The 13471-nt window shown below is 38.1% G+C and overlaps 1 protein-coding gene across 2 annotated transcripts in view; it reads left to right on the forward strand.

The window, feature by feature from the left end:
- The first annotated feature begins 4318 nt into the window (after positions 1 to 4318).
- NRAP (nebulin related anchoring protein) overlaps positions 4319 to 13471 on the forward strand; it is a 46145-nt gene continuing 36992 nt past the window's right edge. For both annotated transcript variants that reach the window (XM_085064813.1, XM_085064814.1), the window contains exons 1-9: positions 4319 to 4587; positions 4859 to 4953; positions 5666 to 5753; positions 7982 to 8086; positions 8646 to 8750; positions 9450 to 9557; positions 10402 to 10506; positions 11035 to 11142; positions 12114 to 12218. In XM_085064813.1, the coding sequence (XP_084920939.1) occupies positions 4516 to 4587; positions 4859 to 4953; positions 5666 to 5753; positions 7982 to 8086; positions 8646 to 8750; positions 9450 to 9557; positions 10402 to 10506; positions 11035 to 11142; positions 12114 to 12218 (891 nt within the window). In that variant the 5' untranslated portion in view covers positions 4319 to 4515. The remainder of the gene's footprint in view (positions 4588 to 4858; positions 4954 to 5665; positions 5754 to 7981; positions 8087 to 8645; positions 8751 to 9449; positions 9558 to 10401; positions 10507 to 11034; positions 11143 to 12113; positions 12219 to 13471) is intronic.

Here is a 13471-nt window from a genome sequence, read left to right on the forward strand (position 1 = left end):
GGTGCTAGACTTTTTTTTCCAGAAAACCTTGCTTTTTTCAGTATGGAGTAAAGTAACAATTAGAAAGATACTAGAAGGAAGTATCTTGTTTCAGGGCATGGAGTGATTGCTACTTAGGGAAGGGTCAGGAAGGAAAAATAATCTCATAGAATATGACACAGCTGGCTGTATGCATTACTGGGCAGGGGGAAGAGCCAGCAATGTGATACCTATAGCATTACCATTCCTTTCCTTTGCCATGGAGACTCACACTAGTCCTTAAAAACATTAAAAATGAGGCATTTGACTAGATATTTGCATTGGGGAAAATAAGTGTTTAACCTCTGTAAGCAGCTGCAGGATGACAATGGGGTGTGCCTTTGGGAAATTGGAAGGTAGATGGCAGGTACAAACTAGAGGGCTTGAGGCAATTGAATTGCATCTGTCTGGAATAATAACTGTGTGCTCTGTTCTGCACAACACCTATGAAAACAAGGATGGGGTTTCGTGAGACCTGTGAGGCTGGTGTGGGGGTACTTTTAGGATGGATGATTTGAGTGACTCACAAGGTGTTCTCTCCTTAATGACATTGTTAGATTTTTATATATTTTGCAAGAAAGGATGAATGGTTCTGATACGCAGTGGGGACAGTGCAGTGTGATTTGGCACACCACAATTTTATGGAATTTCAGAATAAAGCATCTCAGTCTGGTTGGTGCATGTGTTTTGGTGGGATTTCTCTGTAATCAGGCAGAGATGATCTGTTGCACATGCCATATGTTATGAGCTTTAAACTTGGGTCCTATTTATGTTATGATACACAACAAATGGGCATATTTGGACACTGGTGGTCACGTGGGCTATGCTGTGCATGCTTTTCACACTTTTATTCAAGCTTTTAGCTTAAATTGTAGCACATCCTCACCACTTCTTTCTCTCCTCTGTAACAGTGATATCTTCTTACCCTCTTGGTTCTTTTTTCAGTTTCTCTCTTACTTTATCTTGCTCTGTTAGAAGCATTTGCAAAATCGCTACACTCTCAGGTTTTCCTGAGAGTGGCAACAAGGGGAAAGTGCAAGCATAAATCCTTTCAGTTATGAAATGCAAACAGTTGTTGGTTGGTTTCCAAAACAGCAAAAATGTAAAAAGCCACTGTACAAGTTTGGAAGGCGGTTCCTTAGAGATTTTTATTCAAGTCTTGGGAGATTTTGGTGTTGATAAATCATCTCCAGCTTTCTTTCAATATTTTTGTAAGCTGGATTTGCTACTCTGCTAAATTTGATTAGCATGGAGAGACTGTATGAGGCAAAAGGCCCTGAGCTCAGGTAACTAATTAACCACAGGGTTCAGATAAGGTTATAATGAGGCTGGTCTAGTGCCTGAAATTTTACAGGCAGCTTTTAACAGTGGATAACACTTCCAGTTTGTGTAGTGAACCAGCACCTCTGGGGTTTTTTTTACAAACAGAGGGAAGATAGGGTTGCTGTAATTTATGGTGTCTGACTTCCTGCTCTCCATGTGGTTGGAAGGGCACAGCCACAGTTCAGGAGTGACAGAGGAGGTGACCTTAACTTGAATGCCTCTTAAGAGGTTACTTTGTGTAACTAATAGTGATTTTTTTTTACAGTCAGATGGAGGATGCAGATGTGCTCCAAGTTTTATGCATATTTAATTCAATGAATTTGAGGAGGCTGGAGAGGTAACAATGTTTCTTCCTACTAATTTGCACTTTCAAGGTACTGTCTCCTTGTACTTCACGTGTAACCACAGTACTTTTAAACCACATTGATTAAGGTTCAACTGTTAAGTAAAGCCTTTTAAGATTTTCATTGATATCAAAAAGCCTTTATGAGGCCTTACTGAAGGAGGAAAAAAGCCACAATGAGCTTTTAACTGAAGAGAAAATGTCTTGCTAAGATTTATCAAGATAACAAACTTACACTGGTTTTGTGATTTAATTCCTTGCATGATCAAAATGCAGCATGTACTTTGTAATGAGACCTTCCAATGTTTATTTTGCAATAAACTCCCTTTTCTGCTAGCAACTCAGCTTTAATCCAGGGTGGTGAAGAATAGGCCATGCAACAGGACAGTTTTGGGGGGCTTCAGAAATAGGGAAATCTTTAAGAGACTCCAGAAGAATTTGTGCACAATGGATGTGAGTGAAGTAGCATGGCTGGGAAAGAGAGAAGCTGTAGAGGATGTTGTGGCTTACAGTAGTTCTCCTCTTGAACATGCTGTAACTTGGGAGAAACAGGACAACTTGGAAAATGCATTTGCTGACTTCCAGCCCAGCTGGTAGTACCTGTCACTGTGAAAAGAGAAAAGCAGGCTTTGTATATCTTGAAATGAAGTAGGATTTATCTGTGAAATAAAGGGCTTTGTCTGTCTGAGAGGCCTCTTGGAAGGAACACATGGTCTCATTCCTTTGAGGGAGCTCTGTATGCTCTAGGGGTGCACAGTGCATGTGGGCTGCATGATGATCTGTGCTGGAGTCCTCTCCAGATGATCAGTGTTCAGGTGACTCCTGGATAAGTTATTTGTCTGTAATTGCCAAGTCTTTATGGTTTTGTGTGGCTCAGGGATGTCCTGCTTTCAGCACCTCTGCAAACTCATTTCAGGGGGGTCTTAAACAATGTACCCTCTGTGCAGGGACAGGAACAGGTCATGCACCTTTATTCTTGCTAAAGTGTGAGATAAGAGCTCTAGCATGGCTTCAGACAGCATGGAGATAATTAGGACTGTCTAGAAAATATACAATATGGTGACTCTTGCAGAAGGTGAACACAAAGAGGCAGCAACTGGTAGTGTGCCAAGTGCTAAATAAGGAGGGGACAGCCTGGCCACTGTGACCCTAATACAGGTCACTTGCATAAACAGAATGGCAATCTGGGACAAGATGCAAGGCTGTGTGAGAAGGGAACTGGAAGCTTTCCAAACTAATTTGGTTCACAGGTGTGAGCAGGATAAATATTATTGTGATGTAACTTGGTCAACATAAATCTCTCTTGATCCCAAAAGAATAATATGAGGTAACTCACCAGTTATTGTAATACAAGAAATTGTGTTCTGGGACATTTTTTAAAAATGAAAACGCATCTGTTTATATACTGATATTAGTTACTTTGAAAGGTCTTGAGTGTTTTCAGGACTTTGTGCCACTGCTCTTAAGATTAGAGACTCTATTTTCAGCACACCAGTTGCTGACAGTACATTGTGCCAGTACATTGTCAGCATTCAGTAAAAGTAGCAATAATAAGTTAAGCAGAACTGCATATCTCAATAGAGAGATGAATAGGAGGATCTCTAAGCATACCCAGAAGGTTTAGACAGAAATAATTTTGATGGAATTGTTTGTAATTTATAGAAAGGGAAAGTGCTTAGTAATATCCCAGGACTGCTGCAGGCACAGGATGATGAAGATGCACAGATGACTAAGTAGACTTTTACTCAGATTGAGCTAACTCTTAGCTGTATCCCGAGGTTATGGAACCCTGCAGCTAGAGGTACTATGATTAGGTGAGGTGGAAATCTTAAATCCTGACCATTTGTAGCTGGTAGAATTTAACAGCTTCCTTTGTTCAGAGCAGACTTCACAACCCTTATAGCTTGTTTGAATCCTAATATCAGACAAAATAATTCCTTATTGTTTTTTGGCAAAGGAATTTTTATATTCTGATCTATGCCAGTGTAGTCTTGGTGAAAATTGTTAAATGGCTGCTTTGTTCATTCTATTCAAAAGTAAATGGTTCCTTTCTGAAGTTTTTCCTGTAGGAGATTGACATTTGGATTTGTACCCATCAGGTTTAGAACTCTTTGACGTAAGAAGCTCTGCCTGTTTCACTGTGCATCCTCCTACACCTGGAGATGGAGTGACAGGTTGATGAAGCAGGAAAATATGAGAAATGAGTGTGCTCTGCTCTGCTGACCATAATATACAAGGTGAAAATGAACTTGTCTGGGACAATGGCAGTGAACCTCTTCCGCCTCCACCCAGGCACCAGGAAGCTTCAAATCCATCTCTGGCCTGTATCTCTGGTGGTACCTCCTTCTACTATGAGGCTGCTCCTAAATACACAATATTCCTCCATGGGGTCACTTGAATATCAGGGTGTGGAGAAAATGTGGTAAATTGCTGCTGCTGTATGTACTTTTCATCCTGGGTTTATGACAGCAAAAGTGAAATAAGAAATGATCAGTCTCTAACATTCACATGGATGTGATTTGTTTCTGTGAGTTCATTCTTCTATTTAGAGAAAGATATTGCTACCCTCCCTTCTGCACTGACACAGTTGCCAAAATAACCGCTCTTACTAACTGGCAGCTTTAAAAGCCAGCCTGCAGCTGACTTTGAAACAGAAGGTCAGCAAAGGGAGCAACAGACTTCAATTCAGAGCTTTAATGGGAGCCATTGACCACAGCAAAAGGCCTTGACTGGAGTGTCTAGAGTGTGCTTTGCACAGGCCAAAAAGTCACTTTCATACTCTTTGAACCTTTTGTATAAACCTATATATTTTTCACTCTGTGGATTTCAAGATGAATGTGCAGCCGTGTGCTAGATGTGGCTATGGGGTTTACCCTGCTGAGAAGATTAACTGTATAGATCAGGTCAGTTCTCTTTCTTTATCATTTTGGACTATAATAAATGTACAGATTGGCACTTTTAACACTGTGCAAATCTCTTGCTTCCAAAAGTTCTTTACTCATAACTGGGTTTAGAACTGAAATGAATTAATAACACATATATATTTGAAGAAAAAAAGAAATCATCAAATTCATTAAATGAATGGTAAGGCTCAATATTGAGATTTTAAACTTAGCAGGATAATAATGAAATACAAATAATATCTGTTTGGTTTCTCTTTTGTGGCATTTCCAGACATGGCATAAAGCCTGTTTTCACTGTGAAGTATGCAAGATGATGTTAACAGTAAACAACTTTGTTAGCCATGAGAAAAAGCCTTACTGTCAAGCGTAAGTGTATTTCCTTTTTTTTACTTCCTTTTTTTTTTAAGCAAAGGTGTAATTCACCCAGTCATTTTAATATAATAGAAGATCACCACTTGGACTCAGCTTGTCTCATGTGTGATGTGAAATTAGGTATTGTCAGTGCCTTCATGCATATCTTTGGATTTATGTGAATCACAAATGATGAGAATCTCTTTTTACCGTGCATAAATCTTCCTCATTTGGCCAGTGTCTTAAAAGATACCAAATTAAGTTCCATTTCAGTATTGTGGGAAGAAAATAAACCCAACCACAAAATTCAGTGCTTTCCAAATCAGTGGTTAAGAGTTAACAAGGTTGAGCTAATCATAAGGAAAATGTATAAAATGCAGATTTTGGAGTTGGTTTGTTCTAGGAAGTTTTTATTTTATAATGATCAATTCCTGTCAAATTTGTCAGCAGAAAAAGGAGAGATGACAGTTGTTTTTTATTCTATTATTCTCTTTTGTTATTAGAAACACAGCATTGATATGACGATCATTAAAATTAATTTTGCTCTAGGCACCTACTCCATACAATAATAACTTGAATGCAATCTAAGATCTCTGTGAGAGTGGGGGAAAAGTTGTGTATGGAGAGGGGTGGAGGCTGGCAATGTGTTTTTGAGTGCTCAAAGAGAGCCTTTCTGGTGGACTGTCTGATGCATTCCTAATATCCTTTTACGCTTTCCCTTTTTTAGGCACAATCCAAAAAACAATGCGTTCACAAGTGTATTTGACACACCAATAAATATGAATGCAAAAAAACTGTCGGAAGTAGTAAGTGAGGTAAGAAGCTTGAGGGTCAAATGGGTTTGTCTTTGTTCTACATTTTGATAACATATTTGAGTCTCTTGTAAATATAAATATGTGCTTTTTACTTACCCTCCTGTGTTCTTTTAGATCAGTAAGATCTCAGCTGGGTTTGAATCAAAATTTTTCAAATGCAATTACTCATGTGGAAGAAAGGTTAGGTTTGAGTTTGCTTCTGCTGTCAGAAGGGAAAATTGATTGGAGCTTCTCACTTGTATATCTGATAATCTATACGAATGCACAGTTCACCTAAACTGCCCAGAGCTGTGTAAACTTAGTGACTAGGAGGGGTTGCACAACCTTTGGGAACAAGAGCCACCTAATTGCTTTGTGATCTCATCAGACACCGATGCGAAACAACAGATAAATTATATTTAGGTGGGACACAGGCATAAGTTCCCATAAACACTTAGTCGAGTATTTCCGCCGAACCCGAGATGGGACAACAGGCGATGGAGGGCGCTGGGCAGGGTTTTGCTGGAGGTGTTTTTGGGGCATTGGAGGTGTTTTGGGCGAATCCACCCAGCCGCCCGGCGCTGCTGTGCCCCGGCTGCCCGCCAGGGGCGCTCACGGCCCGCCGTCAGTACCAGCGCCATCGCTGGGATCTCGCATTGTTTCCCTCCAAACAATCATTTCAAACCTGCAGTTCTGAGATTTTGATCAAATGAAAAACACAGGAGAGCCCAGGAATCGATAGCTAGCTCATTTCTCTGCATAATTCTGTTTTTTTTTTGAATGCCTCATCTTTCTATATTCTGAAATAGTATTACACATGGTGAATATAATTCATAGGCAATGTGTTTTGATGTGATCAGCCATCACCAAAATGAACAAAGAAAGTTGTGTTTCATAGGTTATGGCATTCTAAATTCATTCTGATGTCCTGTATTAGCTGTACAGTCTTGATGCACATGAATAGCCTTCATCAGACACTAACATTTATCAGTTTGTACAGCATTCTTATGCCTCAGTTTTTGCAATATCATGGGCTGTAACTATTTCAGTGGTGACTATCACACTTACTTTAAACTATGTGTGACGGGTCTGCTCAGGAATGAGTTTGGGATTACTGCAGGTTCTATTTCTGGTTTTAGGCAGTGATATGAGACTGATACTTCCAGTGCATGTGAGTACACAAGCCAGAGAAATTATAGCTCAAAGATCACTTTCCCTTGTTTTACACACCTAAAACACCTTCTGTCCTTTTCAATCACATAATGAGGTTCTGTTCCAGAGAGAAAATTGCTAAGGGTAGAGAAGAAGCTGATTCTGCAGTACCTGCTTAAAGGGAGTACTTCTGTAAAAATTTGGAGAGCAGGAAAATGTTTTTATTAGTAAACGTATAAAATAGTGATAATTTGGTAAAAGATTATGCTTACTACTATATTCTGTTATTTTTTTATACATAAGGTTATTTCTGATGCAGAAAATAAAACGTTTCTTCAATCCTAACATGATGTTCTCACAAAAGTCTTTTGTTGAGACATCAACTTGAATGCAGAGATAAAAATTAAGTCTCTCTATACAGAATTTCTGTGTTAGCAGGCAAATCACTCAACTCTCTGCTCCTCTGTGCTTAATTTATAAATGGGAATAATGGTACACATTCTCAGTAACATTTTTGTCCAGTCAGTTTAAATTTTCTACTCTGGTTTTTTACATCTGAAGAATGAATTGTATAACAGAGGTGTGATTTCAGATGGATTTCTACATGCTACCACGATAAAAGTAGCAGTAGGAAAATAATGACTGAGGACTAAATATAGTAGTCATTTACATATGCACAGTTAGGATATGATACTTTGTGGACACTGTGCAGGGAAACAGGAGAGTAGAATATTGCTCACTTGGTAATGTTTTTTTCATCTAATGCTGCATGGACTCATCCTGCTTAAAATTTCTCAGGGATTTCAATCATCATAGATTATTTTTCCCAAAAGTATTATCTAAAGATCAAATTATTCTTTCAGAATGTCGTGCCATGTTTCAGGTGTAATATGCTGCTCCTTTACAGATGTGCAGCTCCTATATTAGCAGAAATCTTAGGTAGAAGCTGGGTGTGAATAGAAAGCAGAGTTTTGGCCTTAGGGCTAAATGCAGTCCTCACCTTGTTTGTCTCCCTTCTTACTCATCTCAAAAGAGGGTGTGTATTAGTATGTACTAACAAACTACTAATACAAGTTGTTATCTTTTCTTTCTTTTAGATAAAATATCGAGAAGAGAGTGAACAATTCAAATCAGTCTTTCAATGGGACTCAAGGTCCAGAGAAATTGAAAATGTCTATAAAGCCCAGCAATTGGCTACCCAGGTAAGAAATACCCCTTGAGTCTCCAAGGCATTAGCCTACAGGAGACCAAGGATTGGCCCTGGCAATCCTGATTGTTAGGGGTTTAATCACAGCATTTCAATGCTAAAAAAAGCCATTGCTTCTCATTTGGTTAAATATTTCAAGGCAAAATAGCTCAGTTATAGCTCAGGATAGAAGAATCAGAGGATTCTGAGGAAGGAAGGAAGAGTGTGACTACAGTCAGCTGTTTGGGCTGCTGCAGGTACAGCCATGCTCTGTGTCTTCTCTCTACTGGCACTGGAGCTTCACAGCAGGTGATCTGATTCCCAGGGGATGTTATTTGAATCTCACTCCAGGATCCTAGATCCTGTCATCTTGATGTCAGTTCTTGTTATACAAGTTCTGCCTTGGCATTCCGAAGGGATGTGAAATGTAGGCCTTGCACTGTATGGCTTCACTCTGCAGAGAGTGAATTTCACTTCCACAGCACTGTGCATGTTTCCTTCTTTTCCTGTCAGAGCAGCTGTTTGAATGTTAAACCAAGGGTGAAGATAGGTACTTATTTAGTTTTTTTTTGTAGAATGCTTACTATGCTGCCTATGAGGAAGGAAAATCATGGTACCCAGGAACAATCCCAGATCCTGAGATGGTCAGGGTAACACAGGCACAGAAGGCCCTGAGTGATGTAAGTGGACTGATGTTTGGCTTTATTTTCATGGTCTATCATATTCTGAAAACTTATAAATGCATCAAAATCAGTCTTTGGTAAGATGCTACCTCCAGGCTTTGTGGTAAGAATATCTGGAGTGTCTGTCTACACTCTGATCTTTGTAAAGATGTTGCCAAAGGAGACACTGACATATTTATTTGTCAGTAACAATACTTAGCCATATAAGTGATTAAAGTCACAGGAAAGTTGTATTGCCCAGTCTAAAAATCATACATTTATATATTTATGTAATTGAGAAATGCTTCAACTGCTAACAAACCAAAGTGATCTGATCTAGCAAGCAGTGTTCTCTCAGTAGAGCAGAACTCATGATGGCAAATGTGTCATATTTGCCACAGACCAGATTTTCATTGACTGTATTTCCATGACTGATGAAAATCACTTCTGATTTATGACTAATTGTCTGTGTCCATACAATGGGTTAGTAACCCAGCCAACGTAGCCAATTAACAGTGGGCAATTGATACGAATGAGAAATGTTGTCTGTTGTATATAGGAAATAGTTTTAACTAAGGAACTTATAAGGTGTAAGTTCTTTATTCTGCTTACTTTTAAATAAAGTGATACGTTGCTTTAGGAAGCAGGCATGAAAAGAGGAATCACATTAAAGTTCAGTGGGTTCTTCTGTAATAATCAAACAAATTCATCTTCTAGTTTCAATATACGGAAGCATATGAGCCACGAAGAGGCAAAGGCAGCTTCCCTGCTATGATCACTCCAGGTTATCAGGTTGCCAAGAGAGCCACCCAACTAAGCAGTGATGTAAGTCACAGGGGTTTTTAATTATATTTTAGACTTCTGAACTCGGATAATCCTGGATTCAGGCCATTCACTTTAGATGTCATATTGTATGTTGAATATTTTTTGTATTGTTACAAAATAATAAAATTTCAACTTGATGCACAAAACAGGGAAAACAAACTACTTGGCCTGGGAGTACAACCATATAGGATAAATGACAATGTAGATATTTTCTGAAAAATGTAGCAACTCTTACTGTAATTTTTTACAACCTGAAAAAGATTTGGACTCTCACTGAAATGTTCATTTAATTCATTTAATTCACCTTTGCTTTCACATTATGGCTTTATTAATCTAATTATTTACATTTGAAATTTCTCTCTTTATTATTTGAAATCAAATAACTGTGACATTGAAATTAATTAATATACAAGTTTTACAATATTTAAATATATGCACAGAAAATTTCTTATTTATAAAGGTAGCAATTCACCTGAAAAAGATCAAGTAAAAATAAATCCTGTAGGAATATTTTTTAATTATTTAATTGTTTTCTGCAGACTCTGTCTGCATTGTTATTGCAGTATGATCTTGGGATATTAATGACTATTCTCGTGATATTTTAATCAAACGTATGGCTCACATAAATCAAGTATTCTTTGAAAATTTGAATATCTGGGTCCATTTCTGTCTGCTTCTGGTATTCACTTTAAGGAAATTGGGCCCTAAATATATTGATAACTTGACTGTATGATGTAGAATGTCGTGACTGCTGTTGCTCATTCTCTCTTGAATCCTTCTGATAGGAAATACATTTTTGCTGCTTATTGTTTGTAATATGGATATATGTGTTTTTCCTCTTCAGGTAGAATATAAGCGTGGACATGAAGAGAGAGTTTCAAAGTTCACCTCTGTTGCAGACACTCCAGAGATACTTCACGCAAAGGCTGGAGCACAGCTTGCAAGTGATGTAAGTGAAACAAAATAGATGGACCTGTTTTTCACTCTGCAAGTGGTTCTTAAATCACTTAAAAATATGAACACAAAGAAAAATAAAAAAATAATATTTTGAAAGCCATTTTGCCATTAAGCATTTAATACTTCCAGTTACAAAAACCATATTCAGTTTGAGGCCATTTAGGCTGTCAGGACTGAAGTTAGAGGGGTCTGTTCTATACCCAGCAACAGGGTGCCATGCATAGTAAAGAATGAAGCTGCCTGACTCTAATATAAATAGAGCAGGCATCTTGCAGGCACCTTCAGTATTTTCTTTGAACAACTGTTTTTGTCCTACACCCTGAAGGAGACAAAGGGGCCATGCAGAAGATGTTTGATTGGGTAGTTAAAGACCAAATTGCAAAGGTTCAGACTTCATGGTTCATATTCCTTTTGGCAGATGGAGGCCAAAAGACTGACTTTGCAACTTTAGAGATTGATTATGTGTGCAATCAAGGTACATGTGATCTAATTGCTCCTGAACTGTCTTGAATTTTTACAGCTGAAATACACGGAAGACTTTGAAGAGCGGAAGGGAAAAGGCAGCTTTCCCGCTATGATCACTCCAGCTTATCAAATAGCCAAGAGAGCAAACGAATTAGCCAGTGATGTAAGTGTGCAAAGAAAAGTCTCTTTTGGGAAAGAAAATATTAAATTGTCACATAAATTTTGAATTTAAACTTTTGCAGGTGGAAATTCCGTGAGCATGGCCTGCTGATCTTTATTGGCTTTTCTTTTCCTTTCCAAACATTAGAAAACTGCAACACCCCTGTACTCTTTAATAAGCACTATAAAAGACATCAGTATTGCTTCAAAATGTACAGTAATTGTGCTTTGTCATTGGAAACTGAAAGAAAATCTCTTTTTGTTGGAAAAGGTAACATATGGAAGAACACGTAACTCAGTGGAAGTGAATTTAAAACATTATTAAGAGTCATTGAGGAAAATAAGAGATCTGTAATTTTGAAGGCAAAAGTAACTGACTCTAAAACAATTACATGTTTGTGTGCCTTTGATCTGTGGAAAACCCTTCACTTTTGTCAGCAAACACACATGGTGATTAAAGGGCAACATCAGGTTACAGGCATTCTTTTGACTTCAGTAAATGCAGTGAAAATCTTGGTCTAAACTTGAAGGTTGATTGCCTAAAATTCCCTTTATCACTGGGGAGATTAGCATCTTTCAGAAACAAACCCATTTATTGATGGGATTCAGGTGACCCTGAGGTAAAAAAGTGCTTTGTGGTGACCATGAATTTGCATTACAATCAGTTCTATATTTTTTAACTGCTGGAGCATCAGGGATTAGCCTTTGTCAAGCAGGTGGTGCTGAACACTCCGAACTAATGGTCTGAATTGAAATGGCAAGTCCCGTGTTCCTGGTGCATTATTAAAAAGTACACCACTAGTTCTGTTTTTATACCTTCAAGTGGCATATTTGACTTGTGTAGGTTGGTGGCAATGGGAATTTTGACAATCCTTTACTGACAGCATGTGCATGTCATTGGTTGTTATTTATTGTGCAGCATCTGTGTACCAGACTAAACTCACCCGGATTATTCGTTTCCTTTTTTCCTGTTAGGTAAAGTATCATCAAAGATACGAAAAAGAGATCAAGGGAAAAGCCAGCCATACAGCTGGAGCAGATGTTGCTTTTGCAAGAGAAAATGTAGATCAATATGGACAGGTATGCAACATCCAAGAGATAGCCATGCTGATGTTGATCATTACTGCAGCTGATTGCTCAAGGCTTTAGAAACTGGTGACACCTATTTTCACTTTGTTTTCCTGTGTAAGAAAACAAGGTCTCAAAGGAAAGGGTGCTGTGAAAGCAGCACTGTGCTCCAAATGTGTAAGGTATCTGGCACTGATACTTAGAGATGTGACTACAGGGTGGCTGCACTGTCACTGCATGACACTTTGGTAGGGCCATGCTTTAAGGTAAGCCTGACCTTGGCAAATTTTATCTGTGTGCGTTTATGCACTCTAAGTTTCTATTGTGGTGTTGTTGCACATCACACTGAAATGTGTTTACTTGATTCCCATTCCATAAATAGGGAAATTCAGTCGGGAGAAAAGCAAAAGGGTTGTGAAATGGTAGAAAGTTGTTGGCAGATAGTTAAGCATATTTTCCCTGCTGGTATTTCCACAAATCTTAGAGCTTTGCAGCTCTAAATATGTGTGAACAGCACTGGATCTCTTATATACACAACCTCTTCGATTTGAGCTCCTCTACAAAAGGGTTATTATAAGCCTGACAAGCTGTATTTCTGTTTTTGTGGAACCAAACAAGCTTTAGTTCTGTTTTGCTCAGTGGCGTTCATTTTACTTTTGTTTCATTTTTAAGGGAATACAATTGGTTTTGTGGTCTCCCAAAATGCACCCAAAGTTCTATTCCAATTAAGTTAGGCAAACAGCACAGCTAAATAGAACTGAATACAGCTAAAGGTATTTTGAAAGGAATTGAATAGTGTTCTTGTATAAAGAAAACTATATGGTTAATCTTAGGGGTTTTTGTCCTTCTCCTCAGTAGGTCCATATACTTTGGAGAAATGTAAGAATAGGGTCTGCATTTTCCTAAAACCTTTGGTATTTTGCATTTCTTCACTTCTTCTGTCCAAGCCTACATCTAATATTCTGTGAAAAGCAAACCATCCTTGAAGAATATGAATTTAGAATTGTAGCAATGAAGCCTTCAATTAGTTTCTGTCTTTTGAACTGCTACAAGTTTTAATAAGAATAAACAAATAAAATTAATTTGAAAAAGCACTAATTACATTTTCAGGCATTAGAATGCTTCTGTATTAGAATTAATTTAAGTTTTTTTTTCTTTGAAAGTATCTTTGAAACTTCAGTAACAGACTTCAAATTCAATTTGAGTTTTAATCTTTATAGATTGGATACTGATATTATTAGTCAAATAACATAGAGTCACAGAAA

This window comes from Lichenostomus cassidix, chromosome 6 (assembly GCF_008360975.1).
Source record: "Lichenostomus cassidix isolate B80296 chromosome 6, HeHo_3.0, whole genome shotgun sequence".
Taxonomy (NCBI): Eukaryota; Metazoa; Chordata; class Aves; order Passeriformes; family Meliphagidae; genus Lichenostomus; species Lichenostomus cassidix.